Source organism: Mandrillus leucophaeus, unplaced genomic scaffold, assembly GCF_000951045.1.
Source record: "Mandrillus leucophaeus isolate KB7577 unplaced genomic scaffold, Mleu.le_1.0 Scaffold631, whole genome shotgun sequence".
NCBI lineage: Eukaryota > Metazoa > Chordata > Mammalia > Primates > Cercopithecidae > Mandrillus > Mandrillus leucophaeus.
In genome coordinates this window covers 257,426-284,598 of record NW_012106820.1, presented here as the reverse complement: position 1 = coordinate 284,598, position 27,173 = coordinate 257,426, and the positions used below count along the sequence as shown (strand labels likewise).

The following is a 27,173-nucleotide window of genomic DNA, read 5'->3' as shown; positions in this document are numbered from 1 at the left end:
TGGGCAACAGAGCAAGACTCTGTCTCAAAAAAAAAAAAAAAAGAAAAGAAAAGAAAAAAACTTGAGAAATTCAAAAGTGGACATTAAAGTACATACTCCTAAGTAACCAGTGGGTTAAAAAAGTCACAGGAAAAATTATAAAATATTTTAAGATGAACAAATATGAAAAAGTATATTGGATGCAGCTAAAATAGTGCTCAGAGAGAAATTTATAGCTGTAAACACCCATATTAAGAATGAAAGATCTCAAATAAACAACCTAACCTTCAACTCTAGAAAACAGAAGAAGACAAGCAAACTAAACCCAAATCAAGCAGAAGGAATAAAACAAGACTAACACGGAAAAAATAAAATAAAGAATAGAAAAACAATAGAAGAAATCAATGAAACCAAAAGTTGATTCCCTGAAATGGTCAACAAAATTGAAAAACCTTTAGCTAGACTGTCCATCTAAACAACAGAGAAGACTCAAATTGCTAAAATCAGGAATGAAAAAGAGGCATCACTAATGAACTTCTAGACACATTAATATAAAGGATCGTAAGGGAACACCATGAATAACTGGATGCCAACAGATTTTAAAACCTGGATGAAATGGACACATTCCTGAAAAGACAAATTACTGAAACTGACTCAAGGAGAAACAGAAAAATCTGAACAGACCTATAAAAAGTAAAGACATTGGAGTATTAATTTTTAAACTTCCCATAAAGAAAACCACAGTCCCAGAAGGCTTCACTGGTAAATTCTACCAAACTTGTAAAGAGTAATGAAGACCAATCTTTCACAAACTCTTACAGAAAATAGAGGAGGCGGGGGGTCTTTTCCCAACTCGTTCTATGAGGCCAGTTTTACCCAGATACCAAAACCAGACAACAGCATCCAAAAAATGAAGACAACTATAGGCCAAAACTATATTGACAAACCATTTCCTATTAAGATTGGCAAAATTCTAAAAGTTTAACAACTTATTATGTTGGTGAGGCTATAGGAAAACAAGGACTCATAAAATCCCACTGGAAATGCAAAATGCTATTCACAGAGATTGTGAAGGAAAGTTTTGCAATATTAGCAAATTTCATATTTATACCCTTAATCCCAGCAATCTCACTTCTCGGAATCTAACCTAAAGATTACAGACAAATGCAAAAGGACATGTGGCAAGACTTTTTGTTGCTGTGCTATTTGTAGAGACCAAGAGCCACCCAAGTGCCCACTGACACGGGTCTGGTTGAATCAACTCTCATGCATCCACTCAGGGATTAGGACCACACAGCTGTCAAAAGAAATGAGGGGCAGCCATGTCCTCTCCAAGAAAACTGGAGACGTGAAGTGCCAAAAGCAAAGCAAAGTGTGTACAGTCCTCTGCCATGTATGTGAGAAAGAGGCAGAGAGAAACAATACGTATATATTTACACTTAAAAAGTGAAAGGATAAAATGATAATTTTTTTTTTAAGTTTACTTGTGGCGGCCAGGCATGGTGGCTCACACCTGTAATCCCAGCACTTTGGGAGGCTGAGGTGGGCGGATCACCTGAGGTCAGGAGTTTGAGACCAGCATGACCAACATGGTGAAACTCTGTGTCTATGAAAAATACAAAATTAGTCAGACATGGTGGCACGTGCCTGTAGTCCCAGTTACTTGGAAGACTAAGGCAGAAAAATCACTTGAACCCGGGAGACAGAAGGTGCCATGAGCTGAGATCGCACCCCTGCACTCCAGCCTGTGCAACAAGAGCGAAACTCCATCTCAAAAAAAAAAAAAAGTTTACTTGTGGGAAAAGAAGAACGAGGGAGAAAGACAGATGCCATAGCCAGACTACTCTGAAAGAATCTTGTTTGCAGATTGGACTTTGCCAAAATGCAAATGTTTCACTTAATTATAAAACAGACTTATATTTAAAAACCAGTTCCTAAAATAATGCATGGAAATCCAATGGAAAATTCAATGAGTGAATCTTACTGGAAATCTGCCTTTAGCGTTAGTGCTATTGTTTGCTCAGACAGCTCACTGGACGCATACTAATTCTCAGACATGCCAGCGTCTCCCCACAGTTCTCGGGTACTGTGTTCCCCAAACTTGCTATGTATCAAGTGTGTAGAATAACCACACAGAGAATAATAACTTTAAGTTCTTGAGAAAACCTAACAGGACATATGCAAGGTGAAAAAGAACAGCAAAACAATGTTTTAAGCTGCTTCCAGTACTGTTAGCAATATGGGTATGTTACTTGAAACTATATTCAGGATAAAGCAAAAGAGAAAGCTTTTAATGTCATTAGGAATAAGGCTTTTAGCATAAGCAGAAAGAGACACAAACATAAAATCAAGGAAGTTAAGTAAAATCCCTCTGTTTCTAAATTTGAATTGAAAATTATCAGCATACATTCATGACGCATTTTCTTTACAGATGCGTGCACTCACACACACACATACACACACAGCTTCATAATTCCGCCTGCTGAAAAGGCTTAGAAACAATTCAGTTCAGAAGCACATCCTAGTTTCTGAATACTGTTTCTCACTCAAAGGAATCAGGGCTCCTTGGAGAAGTGCCTGAGCCCAGATCTGGGGCAAGAAATGTACAAGACGATCCCAAAACATCTTTGCATTCCAGATAGCAAAGGAGCTCTCAGAGACTCCTGGGGTGGTGTCAGAAGGATTCAGGAGCCTTTGTGAAACTGGGACCATGCGAACAATAGTAAGAAAAATAACTGCTGTGGATTTAAATGCATCAAATATGTTCAAATCCATGAATTCATACTGACGCTCTGAAGAAAAGGAATGCATTAATCACACTGGAATGAGGCCAGGGAACCAACCAATTCCTCTGGAGAGGGGAAACCCTTTTCCCTGTCTTTCCTCTGCAAGCTGTGCCTCAGGGTGACCAAATCTGCCCAGGGAAAGTTTCTCTTTATAGATGAATTCCAGCTAACAAATAAAGAACAGTCGACCTAATTAGAAGATCACCATTTTGCGGCCTGGCGCGGTGGCTCGTGCCTGTAATCCCAGCACTTTGGGAGGCCGAGGCGGGCAGATCACAAGGTCAGGAGATCAAGACCATCCTGGCTAACACGGTGAAACCCTGTCTCTACCAAAAAATACAAAAAATTAGCTGGGGGTGGTGGCGGGCACCTGTAGTCCCAGCTACTTGGGAGGCTGAGGCAGGAGAATGGCGTGAACCCGGGAGGCGGAGGTTGCAGTGAGCCAAGATCGAGCCACTGCACTCCAGCCTGGGCAACAGAGCAAGACTCTGTCTCAAAAAAAAAAAAAAAAAAAAAATCACCATTTTGCAAGTCCTAGCGATATCATGGCCCTAGACAGTCATCATCAAAGTCCACCAGCATTGCAAAAGAGATGGCTCCTAACAGAAGGACACACCACCACCAGTCTTGTCGCAAAAGTTCACCTTGAATCTGAACAGGTTTTGAGACGTAACTATTGGTCAGGAAATGCAGGGAACGAAGGAACATGAGAAACAGTATTGCTGTCTCATCTCAGAGTCCAACCAGGACCCTTGGGCCTCCACCTGGTGTGTCCCCTGTCAGCTTGGGGACTTTCCACGACCTCCTCAGGGCCCCACACAGGTGAGCACACAGGTCACTGTCCCCACACTCTCACCAACTGTGACCGCCAGCTGGCCTCATTCCCTCTGAGGAATGTGTCCTCATTCCTCACCCATGACGAGAAGGACCCCACCCCCACAGCTGGGTGAGGAGTGAGTGGTCAGTATCCACTCTTTGCGGTGCTGTTCTTGTCTCCTCAGACAGCTCCACAGACACATAATGATTCTCAGACCTTATAGCGTCTCTCCACAGTCCTCATACACTGTGTCCATGCACCAGGTCATCCAAGTGACTTCATGGGGGAGGATGCCTCTGGAGAGTAGGCAGTCTGGTGAGAACCCCCTTCCCCCGCAGTAGAAGTTCAACACCGCCCAACAGAAATACAAGGTGAGCCACAGCTGTGAGCCACAGAGTAGAGGCAATTTTAAATTTTCTTTTTTTTTTTTTTTTTTGACAGTCTTACTCTGTCGCCCAGGCTGGAGCGCAGTGGTGTTATCTCGGCTCACTGCAACCTCCGCCTCCTGGGTTCAAGTGATTCTGCTGCCTCAGCCTCCCCAGTAGCTGGGATTACAGGCACCCACCACTACTCCCGGTTAATTTTTATATTTTTAGTAGAGATGAGGGTTCACCATGTTGGCCAAGCTGGTCTCGAACTCCTGACCTCAGGTGATCCACCCACCTCAGCCTCCCAAAGTGCTGGAATTTCAGGTGTGAGCTGGGCCAATTTTTAATTTTCTAGTAGTCGGTTTTGAAATGTAAATAGAGGCAGGTGAAAAAAATTAATAACATTCAATTCAACCCAATATGTTCTAAATACTTCAACGTACAATCAATTATTATCACAAGTCTTGGCAATCCTGTGTATATTTTACATTCGGAGCACATCTCGATTCTGACTGGCTGTTTCCAGCGCTCCGTAGCCACACGTGCCTTGTGGCCACTGTGTAGGACATCTCAGCTCCCAGTTGCAGGCCGCACTGCACGGACCCTGGGGAGGAGGGTATTCTCTTGGGGAGGGTTGGGGCTCCCATTGTTTCCAGCTTATCTGAACCTGAAAAAGAACGTATTTGTCTAGTGAAGGGCCCACTGCCTGGAGGGCCACTGAATGGCAGCCGGCCGGGTTGGGGCTGGTCATTGGCACTGACCACAGAGCCTCCACACCTCCCAGCTGTGGCAGTGCCGGCCATCAGCTCACTTCCCCATGTGGCCTTTCCCCACGGCTCCCAGACTGATTTCAGATGCCCCGGATTATCCTGACTGTGCCTTCAGAATTCCAGCCACGTAGTACCCTCCCTCAGCCCCTGGAAGGGCTCCCGATGAAGCCGTGAGTCTCTCAGGCCTGAGGAGCCAACACCAGTTCAAGAAAGAAGACCCAGGAGCCAGGCCAGGGCTGCTGCTGCAGGCACTGCACCCCCCGGGGCTGTGCCCGCTCCAGCAAAGCACGTGGGAGCCCCTCACCCGACCCTCTGCCGACCACTCTGTGGGGACAGACCCCGAGTGAAACTCATGAAAGCAAAGACAGACCAAGAAAATGGCCTGGCACACGTGCTTCCATCAGAAGTTCAGCGACTCCCTGTCTGCCAGGCATGGGGTGGGGGAGTGAGCCCAGCCTCCACCTTCAGGACTCTACATACGGGCGGAACATGACAACCTGGGCACTCCCGCTCCACCCCACCTGCTCTCCGGGCAAGCCACCCTGTCACGTGGCTCAGAGTCCTCTTCTGTAAAACGGGAACAGCCCTAATTTCCCTTCCGTCCGACCTGTCTGCTCCTCTGTGAGAAGGGGGAGGTGGCCAATGCCCAAGAGCCTCAGATGCTGGGGAAGACCCAGCCCCTCTGCAAAGAGGGATAGTTCAGGGTTTGGGTTTCTTTCCTCCTGGGCTGAGAAAGCTCGTGGACAGCTGGAATAACCATGCATACTGCTACAGCACATCCAACAGAGCTCCTACCACGGTGGTTTTCAGGTGACTGTGGATGCCAGGCAGGCAAGCTCCTGGTGAAGTGGGGAGAGCAGGGATTAAAAGCACTCAGAAGGGGCTGAGAGTCATGTGGGGCTCACACTGCATTTGCAGCTGGGTTCACCCTGACCTCAGGCCCAACTTAGATGAAGAAGGATTAGCAGTAATTAATGCCATGTGCCGCCTTCTCCAGGCTCCCCGGGGAGCGAGCACTGCCCGGCTGATGAGGGGATTCTGAAAGAACAATTGTGTCCAATTGTCTCGATTACGCAAACTCTGCTGACATTTCCAGCCAGGGAAGGGCTGGCTGGGTGGGAGGGGGACGTGGCAGGGCCACTTCAAAGGGAAAGCTCTAGCTCCCCTACCTCTCTCACATCCTAAGGCCGCCTTTGTGGATTCCACATGGAACAGTCTGGAAGCTTGGGGCCCTGGCTTCCTTTTCTGGCCTGGGAGCCAGGTCATGGGGCTATCGCTTCACAGGGATCATGAGGGCCCAGGCCCAAGTGCTCACATGCTCCTCATGGGGACTGCGCCTCTTAAAGGCTGGGCCCTCCTCACCCAGCTCCCTGCCCTGGCCAAGGAGGAGGCTGGAAGAGCCTGAGCCGTGCCCTCTCCATTCCACTGCTGTGGCAGGTAAGCTCAGACGCGGGTAAGCAGGTGAAGGGAGGTCAGGCGCAGGTATCCTCAGGTGTGGGTAAGCTCAGGTGTGGGTAAACTCAAGCGTGGACAAACTCAGGTGCAGATAACCACAGACTCAGGTAAGCTCAGGCGCTGGTAACCTCAGGTGCAGGTAGGCTCAGGTACAAGTACGGTCAGGTGCGGGCAAGTTCCATGTGCTTCCTCGGGCCTGTTGCTCCCCTCCTCTTGAGGCTGGTTGGACAGGACCCTATGGAACAGTTCGGTGAACCTGTGTTCAGCCTGGGTTCCAAGAGGCTCTCTCAGCAGAAGGGACCCACCAGGTTGATTCAGAGGGGACAAGCACTCTGTCAGCTGGTCACAAAGAGGCTGAAACCCTCTGAGCTTCCCTTGGGGCCAGCTTCTAAATCCAGGTGCCAGGGATCTGCTCAGAAGCCCTGGCTCCAGGCCTCCACTTCTTGCCTGTCATTTCTTAGCATCTTACTTTGCTTGGGGGAAAAGGTGCACCTTCCTTAGAACCCCAGAAAATGCTGAAGTTCTAGGAGAAACAGCATTTACACTTCTAAGCCGTAATAGCTGATATTTTACCTGCGAAAGCCTTGGGGAAGAGATTGGCTACACAGAACAGCATCAGGAGGGGAGAGTACTGCCCCTCTCACTGCTGGGAGGAGTGCAAACTGGTTTCTGGAAGGCAGTTCAACAACATGCAGCAAAGCCCTGCAAGTCCACACCTAGGAACCCATCCTGAGGAGACAATCCTGAAGGGATGCCAACATTGACATAGCATCGTGTGCCACCGGAAAGCACAGCGAACAACCCAAATGCCCAGAAGCAGAGGGCTGGACACATAAATCATGGTCTGTCCATAGGATGAAACATCACACAGTCACTTTTACAATGACAGAGAAAAAGGCATAATAACCGTGCAGAATTATTGTTTTTCATTACACACACATGCACCTGTCTAATCTATTCACAGAAAAAGCCTAGGAATACACGGAAATATCAGTCGTTTTAGGATGGAGGCCTTACGGGTGGTGTTTGTTTATTCCTTTGTACATTTCTACATTTTTCTTTTTCTTTAATCATTTTCTATCACAAATTCATTTTCCTTTTTTTCCCCAGAAAATATATCTTTTGTACTTTTTATTGATACATCATAGTTGTGCATATTTTGGGGGTACGTGTGATATTTTGGTGCATGTATACAATGTGTATGTTTTTTAAAACCTTAGCAAAAATTAGCAGAAGTAGTGGGGGAGGTGAGGAGGAATGAAAATATTTGCAGGGCCAGGGGCAGTGGCTCACACCTGTAATCCCAGCACTTCAGGAGGCTGAGGTGGGCAGATCACAGGTCAAGAGATAGAGACCATCCTGGTCAACATGGTGAAACCCTGACTCTACTAAAAATACAAAAATTAGCTGGGCGTGGTAGCACACACCTGTAGTCCCAACTACTCGGGAGGCTGAGGCAGGAGAATCACTTGAACCCAGGAGGTGGAGGTTGCAGTGAGCTGAGATTGCGGCACTGCACTCCAGCCTGGGTGACAGAGTGAGACTCTATCTCAAAAAAAAAAGAAAGAGAGAGAGAAAGAGGGAAGGGGGGAAGGGGGGAGGGAGGGAGGGAGGGGGGGAAGGGAAGGAAGGAAGGAAAAATTTGTAGATATTGTGTTTGGGTTAACAAGGGATAGGAACTGAGAATGGAGAAGGAAGATGAGACACATTTTCTCTGTCTGAATCAGATATTTAGGGAGGAATTAAGAATGGAGCTCTGCCTCTCTCTGAGTGCACTTGATGAATATGGGTTTGATTTTGGAAAAGACTGCCTTTGGTCATGTTCTCAAAACGCCATTGTTTTGAACTATCCAGCAGCAGTTTTAATTCATGGTATTTGCAATTATATTTATAACATAAATTGGCTATTCTCTGCAGTGTATTTTTTTAGACCCCAGAAAATGTAATTGGAAATATCAACTCCTGTTGAAGGTGTTTGCTGTAACTGTCTATGTTTTATTATTTTCTGGGAGAAGTTTGGAGTTGTGTTTGGTTTGGCTCTGTGCAACCTCATTTATTTGCTCTGTAAAGTTGACAAGCACAAGAAGTGAAATGACACTCAGGCATTTTAAGATGCGAGTCATCTTCATTCTGAACTAAGTGAAAACAAAACAGATTTTCTATCAACCTAAAATCCTCTTACTGGGGGCAGTAGATGTTTTTAGAAAATAGGCTTTGGCTTTGGTTGAAAATGTTTGGAAGATGGCCTATAATTTGCGTGTGTGTGTGTGTCTGTGTGTGTGTGTGTGTCTGTGTGTGTCTGTGTGTGTGTGTGTGTGTGTGTGTGTGTGTCTGTGTGTATGTGTAAATGCAGTACCTGGGAAAATGGAAGACTTCAGCCAGGGGAATAAGAGGACTCAATACCCCCAAGCCTTCCATGACCTAGAGATTAAGGGGATTCAATGTCTTAAAACCTCCATTAAGTAGACAGTAGCAAGAGACCTGTTGCCCTCAGTGATATGCAGAGGTATCTGATGGGTCAGTATCTGCCATTCTACTCTTTTGCAAGCTCTGAGGTTAGACTCAGCCATGGGTGAAGGAATTACAGCATCCATTGGGAGCAGGCAGAGTCTAGGAAACAGATTGGTCTGTTACCCCAGATGCCCATCATGTCAGGAGCAATTTTCCCAGCCTCTTGTAGAAAGCACCTGTTAGTATCTATCTCACTGCTTTTCAGAAACTGTATCTTCAATTGCTAAGTGGGTAAAAATGCAGTTACAATGCTAGAGCTGACTTTAAGAAAACAAGTTAACATCAGGCCACAGTACTCCCCTCCCCTGCTGCTGAGACCCTCTTGTTGCTGTGCACCTTGTCTCCTCCCTCACCGCTTCTGACTCCCGCTCCCCCAACCCCTGGCCCCGTCTGCCCCCACCGTGAAAGTGGCAAGCACAGGTATCCTCCTCCCTCATCACAACTTACCCATCCTGTGTCTGCTCCCCCAGGGTGGGGAATGCCTGAAATGCCTTAAGGTAGGGGTAACGCTCTTGGCAGGTGGCCCTGGCTCTCCTGGAGACAGGGCACAGGAGTGGGCAAATTCTGCAGGTTCTGCAGGCATGGTGAGGTGGAAAGCTTGCTGCTCAGGAATCATGGCCACAGTGCCCTTTTTTGTTAATCATTAAAAAGCATACTACGTGAATACATAAAGTTGTAAAACCCCACAGAAGAGCCAAGTGAAGTCCTGTTTACACACTCCTCCTGATCCCCTCTCTCCCATGCTGCCGACCATGCTTAGTGTTTGATGCGTATTCTTCTTTTTTTTTTTTTCGTGACGGAGTCTCACTCTGTTGCTCAGGCTGGAGTGCAATGGCATGATCTCAGCGCACTGCAACCTCCGCCTCCTGGATTCAAGCGATTCCCCTGCAAGTAGCTGGGATTACAGGCGCCCGCAACCATGCCCAGCTAATTTTGTACCTTTAGTAGAGATGAGGCTTCACCATGTTGAACAGGCTGGTCTCAAACTCCTGACCTCAGGTGATCTGCCCACCTCAGCCTCCCAAAATGCTGGGATTACAGGCGTGAGCCACCACGCCCGGCCTAATGTGTATTATTCTAGACCTCTGCTGCCTAATAGAAATAGCACATATGCCACAGATATAATTTCAAACTGTGTAGTAGCCACTTAAAAAAACATTAAAAACAAATAAGTGAAATTAACTTTAATTCTATAATTCATTTAACACGATGTATCTAAAATATGATTGTTTCAACATGCAGTCAATACCAAACACGTACTGAGGTATTTTATGTCTGTCTTGGTTGTTCTAAGTCTTTGAAATCCTGCTACACACCTCGTTTTCAGCTCTCATGTCACAGTGAACACTAGCGTGCCATCTCACACTCACAGCGTGTCTCCGTTCACCCTGGCCACATCTCAGGGGCACAACAGTCCCAGGTTACCAGGGTCTACCATGCAGGACAGCTCCACTCTCGAATATTGGGAAGTTTGTTCTTGTGGAGCTGGATCACACCGGAAAGATTTTACTACAATTCTTTTTCAATTCATAATGGAGATGTTTATACTTTAGAGTTCTATGTTAGTCTTCTTCATGGTTGCATAGTCCATGATTTGGAATATCGTTAATTGTTTTAATCAGTCCCCAAGATAGACTCACACAAAAGTGGAAGTTTCCAATTTTTCACTTAGTTTAAAATACACTGCAACAAACATCCACACATTGCCTATTTACATGCAAAAGTATTTCCAGATGATAGACGTGTAGAAGTGGAAGTGCTGGGTCAAAGACAGGTATACACCCTTTGCTCTGAGAGGCAAGCCAGTTCTTAGCCAAGCTGGCCACCCATCTGCCTTGTGGTTTGGACCTTGTTCCCTTAGAGGTAAAAGCAAAGAGTTGCACTGGACACCCTCCGTGGTTCCTAAATGCTCAGTTCCATGGCCTGAAGGGTGGCAATTGCTGCCAATGCCTTTGGTGGATGTGGTCTTGGGTGGGTGGGTGACAGCTGCCTGCTGCCCCTGCAAGACAGGCCTGGATCGGGCAGACAAGCAAATCGACCACACACACCTTGTCTAGGTCAGCAGAAAACACTCAGAAAAGACCCCAACTCTTTTATTTGTAGAATTGCTCTTTGGCTATTTTTCATGAATATGGATCATTCATTAAATGTTATCATAGTAAAAGAGCAGAGCAGCAAGGGGCCTGGCAGTCTGATTCCCATGCTGGCAGCCTCCACCGTCACGCTGAGCTGTGGTGAAAGCCTAGGGTTCCACCCGCCCTCCCCTCACTCCTGCTGATGTGCACCCTTTCCCCACCCTGGTGGCCCCAGCAAACATCACAGTCCTTGAGGGCAGGAGGCTTGGGTACCCAGATGCCCACACCTCACAGGCCTAGTGCCTGGGCACTCTGGTGAGGCACTTCCCTGGACTGTGGGAGCCCTGCTAGAGGAAGCTCGAGGGCAGGGACCTGGATGGGTAGTAAAGGACAGAGAATATCTGGAAAGGAGAGGGTACTACCTGTGGGAACCAGGCAGGCACAGGAGGCTGGCCCTAAGCCTTTTCGCCTCTCTCCTGTGGACACTGGCTGCACCCGCCTAGCCCCTGACAACCAGACCAGGCACTCAGGCAATGAGGGGAGCTCCTTAACACAACACCTTCCCAACTGCTATGTTCTTCTGAGTGAGCTGGCCAGGTGACATTGGCCAAAGCAGGAAGGGGAGCTGTTGAGAGGCCCCAAGATCCTTGCTGGAATCCTCAGGTTCCCAGACAATCAGGGTAGACCCGGTGATGGGAGGAGGAGATGGCGACATGCATGCATCCGAAGCTATGAGATTCTGCTTCTCTCTCCTCTTTTTGTTTATTCTTTTATGTTATTGCTAAATAAAGTATTTTAAAAAGTGTGTAAGACGTCTGTACACAGTTTAGAGAATGACAAAGCAGATCCCTGTGTTCTTGTATGGGGCCCTTTCCCACTGCACTCCTTCCCTCCCAGAGGCAGCGCTGCCTGGCTTCTGCGGGGCTCGTTCCTGGCTTTGCTTGCTCGCTTGCTTTCTTTTCTTTCTTTCTTCCTTTTTCTTTCTTTCTCTTTCTTTCTTCCTTTTTCTTTCTTTCTCTTTCCTTCCTTCTTTCTCTTTCTCTCTTTCTTTTCTTTCTTTTTCTCTTTCTCTTTCTTTCTTCCCTTCCCTCCCCTTCCTTCCTTTTCTTCTCTTTATTTTTTTGAGACAGAGTTTTGCTCTTGTCGCCCAGGCTGAAGTACAGTGAAGCTATCTTGGCTCACTGCAACCTCCACCTCTCAGGTTCAAGTGATTCTCCTGCCTCAGCCTCCCAAGTAGCTGGGATTACAGGCACCCACCACCACGCCTGGCTGTGTTTTGTATTTTTAGTAGCGATGGGGTTTCACCATGTTGGCCAGGCCAGTCTGGAACTCCTGACCTCCAGAGATCCACCCACTACGGCCTCCCAAAGTGCTGGGATTACAGGTGTGAGCCAATGCACCTGGCCCCTGGCTTTTCTTTATGTTTCATTTAGTTTAGTTTTGAGGTTTACATATTTTATTTATTTATTTATTTATTTATTTATTTATTTATTTATTTACAGATGGAGTCTCACTCTGTTGCCCAGGCTGGAGTGCAGTGGCGTGATCTCAGCTAACTGCAATGTCTGCCTTCCAGGTTCAAGCGATTCTCCTGCCTCAGCCTCCCGAGTAGCTGGCTACTCCGCTAATTTTTGTATGTTTAGTAGAGATGAGGTTTCCCCATGTTGGCCAGGTTGATCTCGAACTCCTGACCTCAGGTGATCCACTCGCCTCAGCCTCCCAAAGTATTGGGATTACAGGCATGAGCCACTATGCCCAGCCATGTTTTTGAATAATTTATTGAGATGAAATTTGTGTCACATAAAATTGACCACTTTCAAGTGACCAATTGAGTGGTATTTAGTGCAGTCACAAGGTCGTGCAACTACCTTGTCTCTCTGTCCTTACTTCCAACACTACAAAGTAAAACCCCCTACCCATTAAGCAATTCCTCCCCATTTCCCCTCCCCGTGGCTTTGCCCCTGGAAACTAGTTTGTGCTTTGTCTGTGTGGATTTATCTATTCTGAATGTTTCATCTAAATGGAATCATACATATGTCACCTTTTGTGCCTGGCTTCTTTCAGTTAGCATCGTGTTTCCAAGGTTCACCCATGTTGTGGCATGCTTCAGAACTTCATTCATTTATGTGGCTAAATAATATTATTTTGTTTGTATAACATATACTACAATTTGTTTGTCCGTTCATCCACTGATGGACATGTGAGCTGTTGCCACCTTTTGGCTGTTATGAATAGTACTGCAATGCTACATGTTTATTTGAGTCTGTTTTCACTTACCTTGGGTATATACCTAGGAGTAGAATTGCTGGGTCATACGGTAATTCTGCATTTAACTTTCTGAGGAACTGCCAAATCATTTTCCAAAGTGACTGTACCATTTTACATTTCCACCAGCAATGTCTAAAGGTTCCAATTACTCCACATCCTTGCAAACACTGGTTACTATTTTTTATTTTGGGATGTTTCTTATTATAATCATCCTAGTAGGAGTAAAGTGGCACCTCATTATGGTTTTGATTTGCTTTTCCCTAATGTCTAAAGATGTTGAGCATCTTTTCATGTGTGTGTTGGCCATTTGTATATCTTCATTGGAGAATTGTCTATTCAAGTCCTTGGCCCAGTTTTTAATCAGGTTGTCTTTTTGTTGTTGAGTTGGAAGAGTTCTTTTATATATTCTGGATATTAGACCCTCGTCAGATTTTGATTTGCAAATATTGTATTCCATTCTATAGGTTGTGGTGTTTTCTTGTTTTTTTGTTTTCTAACTTTCTTAATAATGTCCTTTGATAAATTTGATGAACAGTTTTTTATTTTAATGAAGTTCAACTTACCTGCTTTTTCTTTTGTTGTTCATGCTTATGGTATCACATATATAAATCTATTGGTCGTGAAGATAATGAAAATTCACATATATATTTTCTTTTAAGAGTTCTATGGTTTTAGCTCTTACAGTTTAGTCTGATCCATCTTGAGTTAATTTTTTTTTTTTTTTTTTTTTTGAGACGGAGTCTCGCTCTGTCGCCCAGGCTGGAGTGCTGTGGCTGGATCTCAGCTCACTGCAAGCTCCGCCTCCCGGGTTTACGCCATTCTCCTGCCTCAGCCTCCCAAGTAGCTGGGACTACAGGCGCTCACCACCTCGCCTGGCTAGTTTTTTGTATTTTTTTAGTAGAGACGGGGTTTCACTGTGTTTGCCAGGATGGTCTCGATCTCCTGACCTCGTGATCCGCCCGTCTCGGCCTCCCAAAGTGCTGAGATTACAGGCTCTTGAGTTAATTTTTATAGCAAGTGTGAAGTAGGGATCCAAATTCATTCTTTTGCATGTGAATATCCAATTTTTCAAGCACTATTAGTTGAAAAGACTGTCTTTTCCCCCATTGAATTGTCTTAGCACCTTTGCAAAAAATTGGTTGGCCACATATATATGGACTTATTTCTGAAATTTCAATCTTATTCCATTGGACTGCATGTCTGTCCTTATGCTACTACCATACTTCTTTGATTATTGATGCTTTGAAATCTGGAAATCAGAAAATGTGAGTCCTCTAACTGTTCTTTTTTCCAAGATTGCTTTGTTGGCCATGTGTGGGGCTCATGCCTGTAATCTGAGCACTTTGGGAGGCCGAGGTGGGCGGATCACTTGAGGTCAGGAGTCAGAGGGCAGCCTGGCCAACATGATGAAACCCCATCTCTACTAAAAAAAAAAAAAAAAAAATTAACTGGGCTTGGTGGCACATGTCTGTGGTCCCACCTACTCTGGAGACTGAGGCACAAGAATCACTTGAACCTGGGAGGCAGAGGCTGCAGTGAGCGGAGATCATGCCACTTCACTCCAGCTTGGCAACAGAGCAAGACTCCATCTCAAAAAAAAAAAAAAAAAAAAAGATTGCTCTGTCCATTTACCCCATTGCAATTCTTGAACACAGGATGTCTTTCTATTTATTTATGTCTTCTTTAATTTCTTTTAGCAAGGTCTTGTTGCTTTCCTTGTACAAGCCTTTCACCTCTTTGGTTAAATTTATTTCTAGATACTTTCTGATTTTTGATGATATAAATTGAATTGTTTTTGCTGTACAGAAATACACCCAATTTTTGTGTGGAGATCTTTCACCCTCCACTTTTGCTATATTAGTTTATTAGCTCTAATAGCTTTTTTGTGGATTCTTTGGGGCTTTTCTTATTTATTTATTTATTTTTGAGACAAAGTCTCACTCTGTCGCCCAGGCTAGAGTGCAGTGGCACGACCTCAGTTTACTGCAACCTCCACCTCCTGGGTTACAGCAATTCTCCTGCCTCAGCCTCCTGAGTAGCTGGAACTACAGATGTGTGCCACTGCACCTAGATAATTTATTTTTAGTAGACACAGGGTTTCACCATGTTGGCCAGGCTGGTCTCAAACTCCTGACCTGAGGTGATCTGCCCCCCTCGGCCTCCCAAAGTGCTGGAATTACAGGTGTGAGCCACTGTGCCTGGGCTTTTATTGTTTTATTTTGAACTTCATCTGTATTTCTAAATAATGCATTGTTTAGCTTCACCTGCTTTTGAACTTTATACAAATAGAATCACACTGTGTGTGTCTTTGACAACTCAATTCTTTTCCTCTGTGCTGTGTTTGAGGAGTCACCCATACGGTACCTGGAGTTTGTCTGTTCTCGTTGCTGTGTGATATTCCAGCTGGACTATACGGCAATGTACTCGTACATGCTACCGCGGCTGGGCATCTAGGCGGCTCTCTGTTGAGTGTTTACGAACAGTGCGGTCTCCTGGAACATACATACATGCACAAGTATATCTGGAGTAAACCTCAGTGTGGAAGTGCTGGGCTGTGGAGGATGTGCCTGCTCCACTTCCTGAGACAATGAGAAATCGTTTTCTGTCCTCCTCAAAGGGGGAGGCTCAAAAGCAAATGCCCATTTTGGAGAAAACATTTTGAATCTGCCAAAGGAGACCCTGAGTAACGAGGGACAGGGCTGGGGGTCTGGGCCTGGCTGCCTGGCCTCGTGGCCGGCCTGGGCTGGTGGCTCCACTGTGATGCTCCATTTCCTCTCTTGGTGCCACTCGCCTCCCAGGGCCCCTACCAAAACCCTGACTCCTCCATAGCCCCAGTTTCTTCACTTGTAAAACCAGGAGAGCTGGCGGTCTCTGCAGACTTACAACGCACACATACCACACCTTTATTCTGTGGGACAGTCACGGTGGTCACCACAGTAAAGAAATGAGATCCCGCACTCTGCCTTCCCCTGCTGTTCCCACTCCCAAGAGCATTTTCCCCAGAGCTCCTGCCTGGACCAGTCCTCTCATCCCGCAGGGCTAAGCCAATGCCCCACCTTACCCCACCCCTCAAGAGCCTCCTAATCTTTCAGAGAGAAAAACCTTCTCCCTCATCCCGGCCCCTCCTGACCCACCTGGGAGCTCCGAGGGGCTGAGTCCCCTTGACACATCTGGAGCCGGCAGAGCCCACCACGTAAGAGGGCTCTGCAAGCTAACCGTTGAGCCACGTGCATGCTGGGCTTTTTGTGTGACATTCAAAGTGGTCCAGGTTACACAGGCCCCACGGAACTTTTGAAGATTATTTTTTTCCCCATAACCCTCCCAAGTTTTACAAGCTGAGTTGTGAGGTGTGTGGGAACTATAAATATACGAGCAGCCCAGACACTGACCGTGAGTCACCAGTCACCGCAGACCACACTGGGTTAGGACAGTCCCAGAGGAACACAGCGTACATATGAACCCCTTTGGGGGGTCTCGCCCGCCCTCGCCACCACGTGCCACCCCCCATCCTTCTCTGCAGGACCACTCCCACCTGGCCTGCCTGCCAGGAGCAACCCCTGCTGCTCACAAGTCCAGCCCTTCAGGAGTGCCCATCAGTGCCCTTCCCTGCCCTTCGGATCTGCCCCATCCTGGGTCTTCATCTCTCAGAGCCGACTGCTGCGAACTGGCCAACCTGCTAAACAGGTGGTGCTGAAACCTGAGAGGCGTTCACTGACCTCACATGTGCATGCTGGTCCCCAGCAGCCCCAGAAATCCATTTAACAGGGATGGTGACATTGTCCACAAAGGGCAGAGTGGCCAAATACTTGCAAAAGCCTTGGAAAAACACAAACCAAGACTTACGTCCAGCACTGTTAGGGCTGATGATTGGGCTGTGAGTTCTGGAGTGAAGGGTTTCTCACTGTGTCCCATCTCCAGGACAGCGGGTTTCACTCTCAGCTCTGCATCCCACTGGCTCCTGCTTCCTTGGCCATGGATGAGAGAATTGCAGACAATGTCATGAGTCCACCCAACCTACCCAGCAGATCCCAGCCATTGAAACAGAATTCTTACCCTCCTTGCACTTTTTTTTTTTTAAACCAGCTAATGCTTAAGAAACTTGAAAATCGTTTACTGAATACAATCTCTGCTAGACATTGGGCTTGAAGTTGTACACACTTAATCACACTTAATCCTTACAGAAACCATGAAAAATCAGCCTCATTACCCCATGTCATAGACAAGCTAATCAAGACTCACGAAAGTTAAGTAAGTTGGCCAAAGTTATAAAGAAAAGAAATGGTGGATCTGGGAGCTGACTTAGGTACGTCTAAATCCAAAGTTCTCCTTCCACCACACTGTTTACTGTGTTTTTACTTTAAGAGCCACTTTCAAAGCTTAAACCCAAAGAAATGACCTGAATAGTAAAGGTTTCCGACACCATTCAGGCCTGTTCGGAAGATTTTTTTTTCCAGGGTGCAGTTTCTTCCTTTTTTTTTTTTTGAGATGGAGTCTCTCTCTATTGCCCAGGCTAGAGTGCAGTGGCACAATCTTGGGTCACTGCAACCTCCGCCTCCCAGGTTCAGGTGATTCTCCTGCCTCAGCCTCCCGAGTAGCTGCCATTACAGGCGCCCACCACCACACCTGGCTAATTTTTATATTTTTAGTAGAGATGGGGTCTCACCATGTTGGCCAGGCTGGTCTTGAACTCCTGACCTCATGAGATGTGCCTACTTTGGCTTTGCAAAGTGCTAGGATTACAGGCGTGAGCCACTGCGCCCGGCCCCAGGGTGCAGTTTCATATGGAAAATACCACATGGAATCACTCCTAGAAAGCAAGAATGCTGGGGACAGCCACACTGGGGAACACCATGCAGCTGGTTGAAGGGTGAGGAAGCTCTCTGTGTAATGACTCAAAAAGACTCCCATAATTGTTGCTAACGTTTCCTTTTAAAAAGTCCTTAACAAGAGCATGTGTGTTGAGAAGCAGGAGAAAATAGCTGAAGGGAATGCACCAGTGTGTTCACGCAGCTTACCATTGGGGGCTAAGCTTGCAGAGGGAAAAAAAGAATCACTTTTTTGTTTCAATATCTCCGTATACTTCCAATTTGTTCCACTGAGCACATATTAGTCTAGGGTTTTTTCATTTATTTGTTTTAAATTTTAAGCAAAGAAAAACCACACACACACACACACACACACCCCACAGTCACTTCCCACCCTGACACGGTGCTCCAGGCCAGTCCAGGATCATCTGCCCCAGGTGACATCAGCTCCCTGTGCACCACACGGCACAGGTGTCCCTTCACAGGGGCAGGCAGGAGTGCGTTCCGCGGTGTTCTGGGACCCAAAGCTTACGCATTTTGGGGACACCATATTGAGGAAAATGATACTAATCTATATCTAAAGCAAGCTCCAGGCATTGCAGAGGTGGTGCAAGTGTGGGCCCTGGAGCTTCCTCAACCATGCGGTGAACCGTCCCAGGGCAGCTGGCCCTTCTCATCAATTACACACTACCCCCAGCCAGTGACCCCAGGCCTCCTCGAGTTACAGCACCCCGGGCGCCTCTCAGGCCTGTCTCGGTCCCCCATTCACCACAGCCCAAAAAATGTGCGGTTGCACACAGGCCTCCCCACTGTTTTCCAGCAGTGATGTCGGCCAGCACAAGGTCAGCAGGCCATGGTCACCAATGACCTGTCATAGGCACCAAGCCAACTCCTACTGGATTCTGTGGAGGAAGGAGCAATATATACTTCATAGACACTTACCAAATTTCCTCCCGGATTTTGAACCAAGTGAGACAAGTTGATGAAACTTCTACAACCAAAAAAACATTGACTATATATAAAGCTTCCCATTACCCGACATGTTGGCCCACCATTGTTAACCCTCAGAAACCCACCCAGTTGGGGACACGCTCGCCGCGCGGCCAGAGAATTATGAGCTGCCTGGAAATGACCACTCCTATTGCACAATAATGCAAGACCATAAGACAAACACCACCAGCCTGTCTTCAGTTTCCATACTGTGTTCATCATGAATTTCCTGCATTGATTTTTATTTTTTAAAAATACGGCATTAAATGTCACTAATCCTAATTACCGGATTTCTGATACCCCAGATGAGTGCCTCACTTGCCTCACCCTCAATCTAGCCCTGCCTATCACCCAAGAAACCACCGGGAGCCCAACTGCATCCCGCCAGCGCACCCATCTTCCAAGTACTTTTGCCAACAGACTTCTGCTGGGCAGACGCTGATCTCCTCCTAGGTGTCCAGGTGCTAACACTCCGGTCAGGTCACCTCCTCTGGCGCATGCCCCCAACACGATGAACTTAACATTTTTTGAAACCTTGACTTGGAAGGCCCCCACAGATAGCAGGAAGCTGAGTGCAGCACCTATGGTTAATCTCACATGACTGCCCCCAAATCCCAAGGGGACTTAGCGTGAAATGCCCACCATAGTCCCTCAGTCTGGCATGTCCAGAGTTTGTTCCCTCGGATGTTCAGATGTGTCTGGAGTTTCTTCCTTCTGGTGGGTTTGTGGTCTTTCTGACTTCCAGGGTGAAGCCGCAGACCTGCGCAGTGGGTGTTATAGCTCTTAAAAGTGGTGCACACCCAGAATAAGCAGCAGCAAAATTTATTGCAAAGACCAATAGAACAAACCTCCACCCTGGAACAGGACGCAGCAGCTTGACCCTGCTGGCTAGGGTGGCCAGTTTTTATTCCCTTATTTGGCCCCACCCACATCCTGCTGATTGGTCCATTTCACAGAGAGCTGATTGGTCCATTTTACAGAGTGCTGATTGGTCCATTTTTACAGAGTGCTGATTGGTCCATTTTTACAGAGTGCTGATTGGTGCGTTTACAGACTTTTAGCTAGACACAGAGTGCTGACTGGTGGGTTTTTACAGAGTGCTGATTGGTGTGTTTACAAACCTTTAGCTAGACACAGAGCGCTGATTGGTGTGTTTACAATCCTTTAGCTAGACAGAAAAGTTCCCCAAGTCCCCACCCCACTGAGAAGCCCAGTGGGCTTCACCTCTCACAAGGACTAGAGTGGAGCCCAGATATCTGCATTTCCAGTTTAAAATGTTGTTTTAACTGTGGTAAAATACACATAACATAAAATTTACCATCTTGCCAATTTTTAAATGTACAGGTTGTGTTAAGTACGTTCACATTGTTGTGCAACCAATCCCCAGAACTCTTTTCATCTTAGAAGACGGAAACTCCACCTGTTCCTCCCTCCCACCAGCGCCTGGCGGCCACCATTCCATTTCCTGTCTCTCTCAGTTTGACTGCTCTAGGTACTGCATATCACACAGCAATTGTCTTTTTGTGACTGACTTATTTCACTTAGCACCATGTCCTCAAGGTCCATCCCTGTTGTGGTATGTGTCACAATACCCTTCCTGCTGAATCATATTCCATTGTGTGGATAGATCACATTTTGTTTATCCACTCATCTGTCAATGAAAATCTGGCTTACTCCTATCTCTTGGCTATTGTGAATAATACTGCTATGAACACAAGTGTAAAAATCCCTATTGAGGCCAGGTGCACTGGCTCACGCCTGTAATCCCAGCACTTTGGGAGGCCGAGGCCTGTGGATCATGGAGACCATCCTGGCTAACACGGTGAAACCCTGTCTTTACTAAAAATACACAAAAAATTAGCCGGGTGTGGTGGCGGGCACCTGTAGTCCCAGCTACTCAGGAGGCTGGGGCAGGAGAATGGTATGAACCCACGAGGTGGAGCTTGCAGTGAGCCAAGATCGTGCACTCCACCCTAGGTGACAAAAGCAAGACTCCACCTCAAAAAAAAAAAAAAAAAAAATCCCTGTTGAGACCTGCTTAACTGCTGGATCATAGGATAATCCTGTGTTTCATTTTCGAGGAACTGCCATACTGGTTTCCACAGTGGCTGTACTCTTTTACATTCCTGCCAGCAGTAAACAAGTTTTCCAATTTCTCCACATCCTCGCCAGCACTTGTTATTTCCTGTTTTTTCAGAGTGTTCATCCTAATGGACATGAGGTGGTATCTCACTGTGGTTTTAATTTTTATTTCTCCAGTTAAGATGAGTGATGTTGAGCATCTTTTTATGTTTGTTGGCCATTCATACATCTTCTTTGGAGAAATGTGTAAAGTCCTTTACCCATTTTTTAATCAGTTTGTTCATTTGTTTGCTGTTACTGGGTTGTAGGGTGTTCTAAATATTAATATATTTTTAATATTAATCCCTTATCAGACATATGATTTGCAAATATTTCCTCCCATTGCATATGTTGTCATATATCTACGTTTTTAACAACCTCACTTGGACCAGCAGAGGAATGCTTTGATGAACGCTGGCACAGGATCTGTGGGCCCCTTTCTAGAAGCAAGTTTCTGGGCTGGGTTCCACCTAGGAGCAGGGTGCAAGGGGAGGAGACAGGGAGGAGTGCTGGCACCACTCAGCCCCTGGGGCCCCTGTTAGGAGAGGTGGGGATGCTGACCTGAGCACCCACATGCACCCAGAAACCAGGGCCTTGCCCATTTACAGGGCACATCATGTCCCTGGTCACCACCCCTAGAAAGAGCATGGTGCCAAAAAGCCAGGGCCACGCCTGGGTCCCCTCTGTGATGGGGAAGGGGGCTGCACACATCTGCAAGGCGCAAGTTGTGTTAGAAGCACTTGCCTGGCTTATCTCTGCGTGACCATGGAAATGGGGAGCAGTGGAGTCCGACGCCAGTAGGTGCGTGCCTCGCAGGAGCTCCCTGCTGTGCTGGCTCCACCTGAGGGGCTAGAGGCCAACCTCACTGCTCTCCCTCTCCTCCCCTCCCTTCCTCCCAACCTGGGCTGATGCCCCATGGTTCTCCCCACAGCCCCCAGGTGTTCACCAGCGGTCCGACCCTTTTCTTCAGGTCCAGCAGATGCCCTCGCTGGAGTTATCTGCTTGTGACAGCACTTGTTTGTGACCAGTGTGAAGGCAGTTCTCTGAAGGGTGAGAGAATTACAAAATCCAATACCCAGACTATTTTCCTTTGCTTTTCTCCTGGGAACGGTCAGAGATCAGTGATCGTATGAGTTAGTCCCACAGGTCTTCACTGCAGAACATTGCACACCCATCAGTCTGGGCCTGGGGTCTTTCTCTAAGTGTGAGGCCTTGGCTGCGGGTCCAGGGTACCTTTTCTGTCAGTAGTAAAAAAAAAATGAGAAGCAGATATCAAAGGTTCAAAAGCCTGACCCTGGCTGCTGTCTGTGTGGCCAGCCTGGATAATTCAGGGTCTGCATTGCAGCCTTCTGTTTTTGTTTGGTTTTGTTCTCCTAATTGAATATTTGCACTAACCAGGTCAGGGCTAACTAGTAACACCCTGCATTCTGCCCAAAAAATCAGCAACCCCATTACCCGTGATGAGGGTGGCCTGGCAGGAGGCAAAATCGACAAGTGTTCCTGGTATCTGGCCAGCACCACCTTGAATTAGGACATCAACACATGTGATTGGATTGTAAATCATGTAATGACAACTGCAATGAAAACTCCAAAAACAAACGGGCATGTGCTCACATTTTCACAGTAAAACTCCAACAATGTTGACAAAATCTACTGTTTGCATTCTGATACGACTTTCTTCCATTTTGTGATCTTTTTATTGCTCTTAATTACGACTGTTAGCATTAGAGACACACCCTCTGACTCCATTATTTGCAATTGCAGCTTAAATATGCATATGTCCTAAATGATGGAATGATAACCAGCAGTGCCATTGGAAAATGAAAATATCAGTGATGCTGCAGAAATGCCAAAGATGTAACTATGAGGCTGGACTCGGAACTGGCCATAGTTGGGGAGACTTTGGACTGAGGCATCCTGGTATTGGCTGGGTGACCCTCGGCACATTCTCCTTTTCCTGTTTTTTAAAATAAGCTGTGTTAGTCTTTACAAAATTAAAAACACAACATGAACAATGAAGAAAGTAAAGAAAAAGTCTGTATCCTCTCCCACAACCACAAAATGAACAAGTTAATGAATTTCCTTCCTTTCTTCCTAGCCTTATTTTGTATTCACTATAAAAAGAAAAAATGTTGGCTGGGCATGGCAGCTCACACCTGTAATCCCAGCACTTTGGGAGGCCGAGGCAGGTGGATCACCTGAGGTCAGGAGTTCAAGACCAGCCTGGCCAACATGGTGAAACCCCCTCTCTACTAAAAAATACAAAAAAAAAAAAAAAAAAAGTAGCCAGTCATGGTGGCGGGCGCCTGTAGTTCCAGCTATGCAGGAGGCTGAGGCAGAGAATCGCTTGAACCCAGGAGGTGGAGGTTGCAGTGAGCCAAGATCACGCCACTGCACTCCAAAAAAAAAAAAAAAGGCCAGGCACGGGGGCACACACCTGTAATCCCTGCACTTTGGGAGGCCAAGGTGGGCGGATCACGAGGTCAGGAGATGGAGACCATCCTGGCTAACACGGTGAAAACCCATCTCTACTAAAAATACAAAAAAATTAGCCGGGCGTGGTGGCGGCGCCTGTAGTCCCAGCTACTCAGGAGACTGAGGCAGGAGAATGGCGTGAACCCAGGAGGTGGTGGAGCTTACAGTGAGCGGAGATCACGCCACTGCATTCCAGCCTGGGTGACAGAGCGAGACATTGTCTCAAAAAAAAAAAAAAAAAAAAAAAGAAAAGAAAAAATGTCTTATTAAGAGCACTTTTCACAATAGCCAAAAGTGGAAACAACCCAAATTCATCAACTGATGAATTCATGTAATGGAATATTACAGAGGCATAGAAAGGAGTAAAGTCCTGAGCTGCACTACCTGGATGACCCTTGAAAACATGACGCTGAGCAAAAGGAGCCAGACACAAAAGGCCACACATTAAATGATTCCATTCATATGAAGTGCCCAGAATAGGCAAATCCATAGAGACAGAAAGTGGATTTGTGGTTGCCGGGAGCTGGGCGGGGTCAGGGAGGAGTGAGAGTGACTGCTAATGGTTACAGGCTTTTTTTAGGGGTGATCAAAGTGCTCTGGAATTAGGTAGTGGTGATGGTTTCACAGTCTTAGAACTGTATGTAAAACGCTGAACTGCAGACTTTAAAAGGTGAATTTTAGGGTATGTGGATTATATCTCGATTTTTTAAAAAAGAAAGCACAAAGAAAAATATCACTGTCTTTAAAGATCCAGCTCTGTTTCCTGGACTCTAGTCTATAGGAGGGTCTCTTGGTGTCCCCAGAGGAGAGCCCCTGGGAGAGAAGAGGGTTAGAAACCCGGAAAAGGGAACCCTGGCCCAGGAGACACGTAGGCTGCGACCACCTCCAGCATTTCCTGCAAGCCAGCCCTGTCACCTTCCTGAGGACGGTGATGATGAAGCAGAGGACACTAGGTTTCAAAGCTCTTCCATGCATGATGTCACTAGGCTCTCACACCAGCCTGTGGGGCAGACGAGAGGGGCATCATTGTCCTCATTTTGCAGGTGACGCTCCACAAGATGGGACCGAGGTGACCCTCAGCTGGGCCCTCCTACCTGTGCTCTCTGCAGCTAGGGGCAGGAGGCTGCATGTGATGTGACCTGAGAGTATCCCTGAGAAGCCAGAGCAGGACTCTCAGCTGAACCACCCAGAAATGGCCAGGTGGACCGAGGCCAGGACCATTGGCAGTGGCAGTGGAGTGAGCGGGTGGGAGGGTGGAGCAGGAAGGAGTGATTGTGGCTTTTCATCCTTTCTGCATATGAGGCTGGGCGGCTTGTGCTCTGGCTGGCAGGCTTGTTTGATTCTCCCACATGAAGAGTTTCAGGCACGCAGGTGCTGCCCCAGGTGGGGCCCACAGGTGCCCATAGGAGCCAGGCAAAGGCAGGTCCCAGGGAGCTGTCAGTGCAGATGTGAGAACCCGCTGCCACCTGCAGCCGTGCTGGGACACCAGTCAGCGTTCCCACATCCTGAGGGCTTTCAAGAGAAGCCATAAGTATAATCTTCCTCTTGGTTAATAATGGCAGCTAAATGTAGTTTTTATAAAAGGGTCAAACCAAGCCCATATGTGGGCCACATGTAGCTGTGGGAATGAGAGTTTGAGTCGTCTGCTCTAAATATATATACAAAACAGGCAGTTTCTTCTGGATAAACTGGTCCACACATCATTCATTTCATTGTGGGGTTTGCTTGTTAATTTTGGCCCAAGACACAGGGCTTTGAGTAAACAGAGCCTCGCCCGGCAGTGCACCAGCTCTTACATTCAGAAGCCACTTCCCCGAGCCATGTCTTCCCAGACCAAAGTCACACCCTGTCTTTGCAGCCTCCCTCCTTGTCTCAGTTCAACCTTCTCAAGGTATCCCCCCTGCACCCTCCTGTACACCTCCTTGTGGGTCACCCCCACCTGTGTGTGTAAACACCTTCTAGAAGATCAGATTGTTAAAGCACCCCATGACCCTTCATTCCACTCCAGCTCCCCCCATTTCTGGGCTCCCCTTCAGGGGAAGACTTCTCCTTGGGGTTGACACTTGCTGTCCACACTTCCCCAGCCCTCTCGCTCTAAAACAACGTAAACACCCAGAGAATAACATGACAATGTGCACCTGAGCAACCCCCACCCAGATGGAACAAAGGTTTCCTTGGCCATGTTTGTAGCAGATATTTCTTTCTTTAAAAAATAAATAAGTACAGAACTGGCAGAATATTTCCCATTGCCCTTCAGCCTGCTCCTCTTGGACTTTCTTCCCGCAGCCTCCCCGTGGCCCTTCATGGACACGTGGTCCTGGCTACAGATGAAAAATCGCTGGGTCCTCAGCAGGGCAGTCATATTTGATAATGACCAGGATTGCATTTAAATCTAGTGCCTCCCAGATACTGTACAGATATGCTCCCAGCTAAGGCTCAAAACCACTCAAAGCCATTTCTGTTTCAGAGATGAGAAAATCACAGCTCAGAGGGGTTGGGGGCATGGTGGCAGTGCCAGCAGTCCGCCTCCAGGACGACCTCCACTGTCCCTTCACTCAGCCAGTGTATGCAGACTTCCTAGCGGGGACGAGCGCTTTTAAAATCTCAGTGGGATTTCTATCTCCAGCGCCAGCGCTCCTATCATCCTCATCCAGCACAGAGGCTTTCAAAATAACCATTTCTGATGGACTGGATTATTTAGCGCGAGTGGGCAGTATCTCACCTAATGGGCGTGGGGCGGTTCTGAAGGGTTTGTGAACAAACCACAGGAAGCCTTGCTCTCTCCTTTAATTTCACAAGCACAGGTGGTGGCTCCTGCAGGGTCTCCCCTGCAATGGGGTTATCGTTGCATTGAAACTTGCGTGACCAATCTGTAAGGAGTCAGGGCGGGTTCAGCCGTTTGTTATGACCTTGGCATTGTTCAGCCTCAGAGCGTGGCAGGAGGGGAAGGAGGAAAGTTTGACTGAGGGGCCTCCACCCATTGCCTTTCACCTGCACACTACCTCTGAGCAGATTCAGGAGACCGAGCTCCTCCCTGGATTAGCGGTGCCTCTCCTGGGGTAACCTGGCTTACTTTGTGTTTGCCCTGCTGGCAAGTGCAGGCTGCAGGGCTCTGCTGCTGCAGGCGGCATTAGCAAGGGCTGAGCAAGTGGCGCTGCTCCACCGGGAGATTGAGTAAACCACTGAGTCATTAGGAGATGTTGAGCTCTCGCCAGGCACTCCTGGAGGCACAGGGGATCCAGCAGAGAACTGAAGGGGGCTGCTGCCTCTGTGGCTTTGGTGCGAGGTTGGGGAGGAGGGGAGAGGGAGAAGGTGGGGGAGAAGGTTTATGGAAAACAGGGCGCAGGGTTTGGGGTAGATGGGGAGTCAGGGAGCCCTGGTGAAGAGGCCACAGTGGAGCAGAGACTGGAACAAAGAGAGGGCTGGATTTGTTCATCTTGCTTCCCAAGAAAGAGGCTGCAGGCAAAGTGGCTCTTACTCCTCTTGTTTATCCTCATAGGTTCTAGAAGATTTCTGAGGACTCAGCAGTAACTTGCAGGGCTGGATTGAGGCTATTTCCTTATATCAACTTTTTAAAAACGAATGGTTAATACCTAAGTAAAGCACTTCCACCCTACCCACCCCCCGAGAAAGTACGTTAGTCACATGCTAGCGTTTTTATTAGGAAAAGACGAATTTCCAGTTGAAGCAGAGGGAAGTGAGTGGATTGAGCCTGGCACGGGCCTTGGCGCCAGCTGCACTTGCCCTGGTGCC

General features: G+C 47.2%; 1 protein-coding gene across 3 annotated transcripts in view; it reads left to right on the top strand.

The window, feature by feature from the left end:
• Positions 1-27,173, top strand: part of TRPM1 (transient receptor potential cation channel, subfamily M, member 1) — a 160,763-nt gene that overhangs the window by 51,280 nt on the left and 82,310 nt on the right. The window contains exons 1-2 of one of the 3 annotated variants that reach the window (XM_012000571.1): positions 6,093-6,157; positions 26,920-27,005. The exons of 1 other annotated variant lie outside the window; for it this stretch is intronic. In XM_012000571.1, the coding sequence (XP_011855961.1) occupies positions 27,003-27,005 (3 nt within the window). In that variant the 5' untranslated portion in view covers positions 6,093-6,157; positions 26,920-27,002. Of the gene's footprint in view, positions 1-6,092; positions 6,158-26,919; positions 27,006-27,173 lie in introns of those variants that run through there. One more of the 3 variants, XR_001008290.1, reaches the window with a different exon arrangement.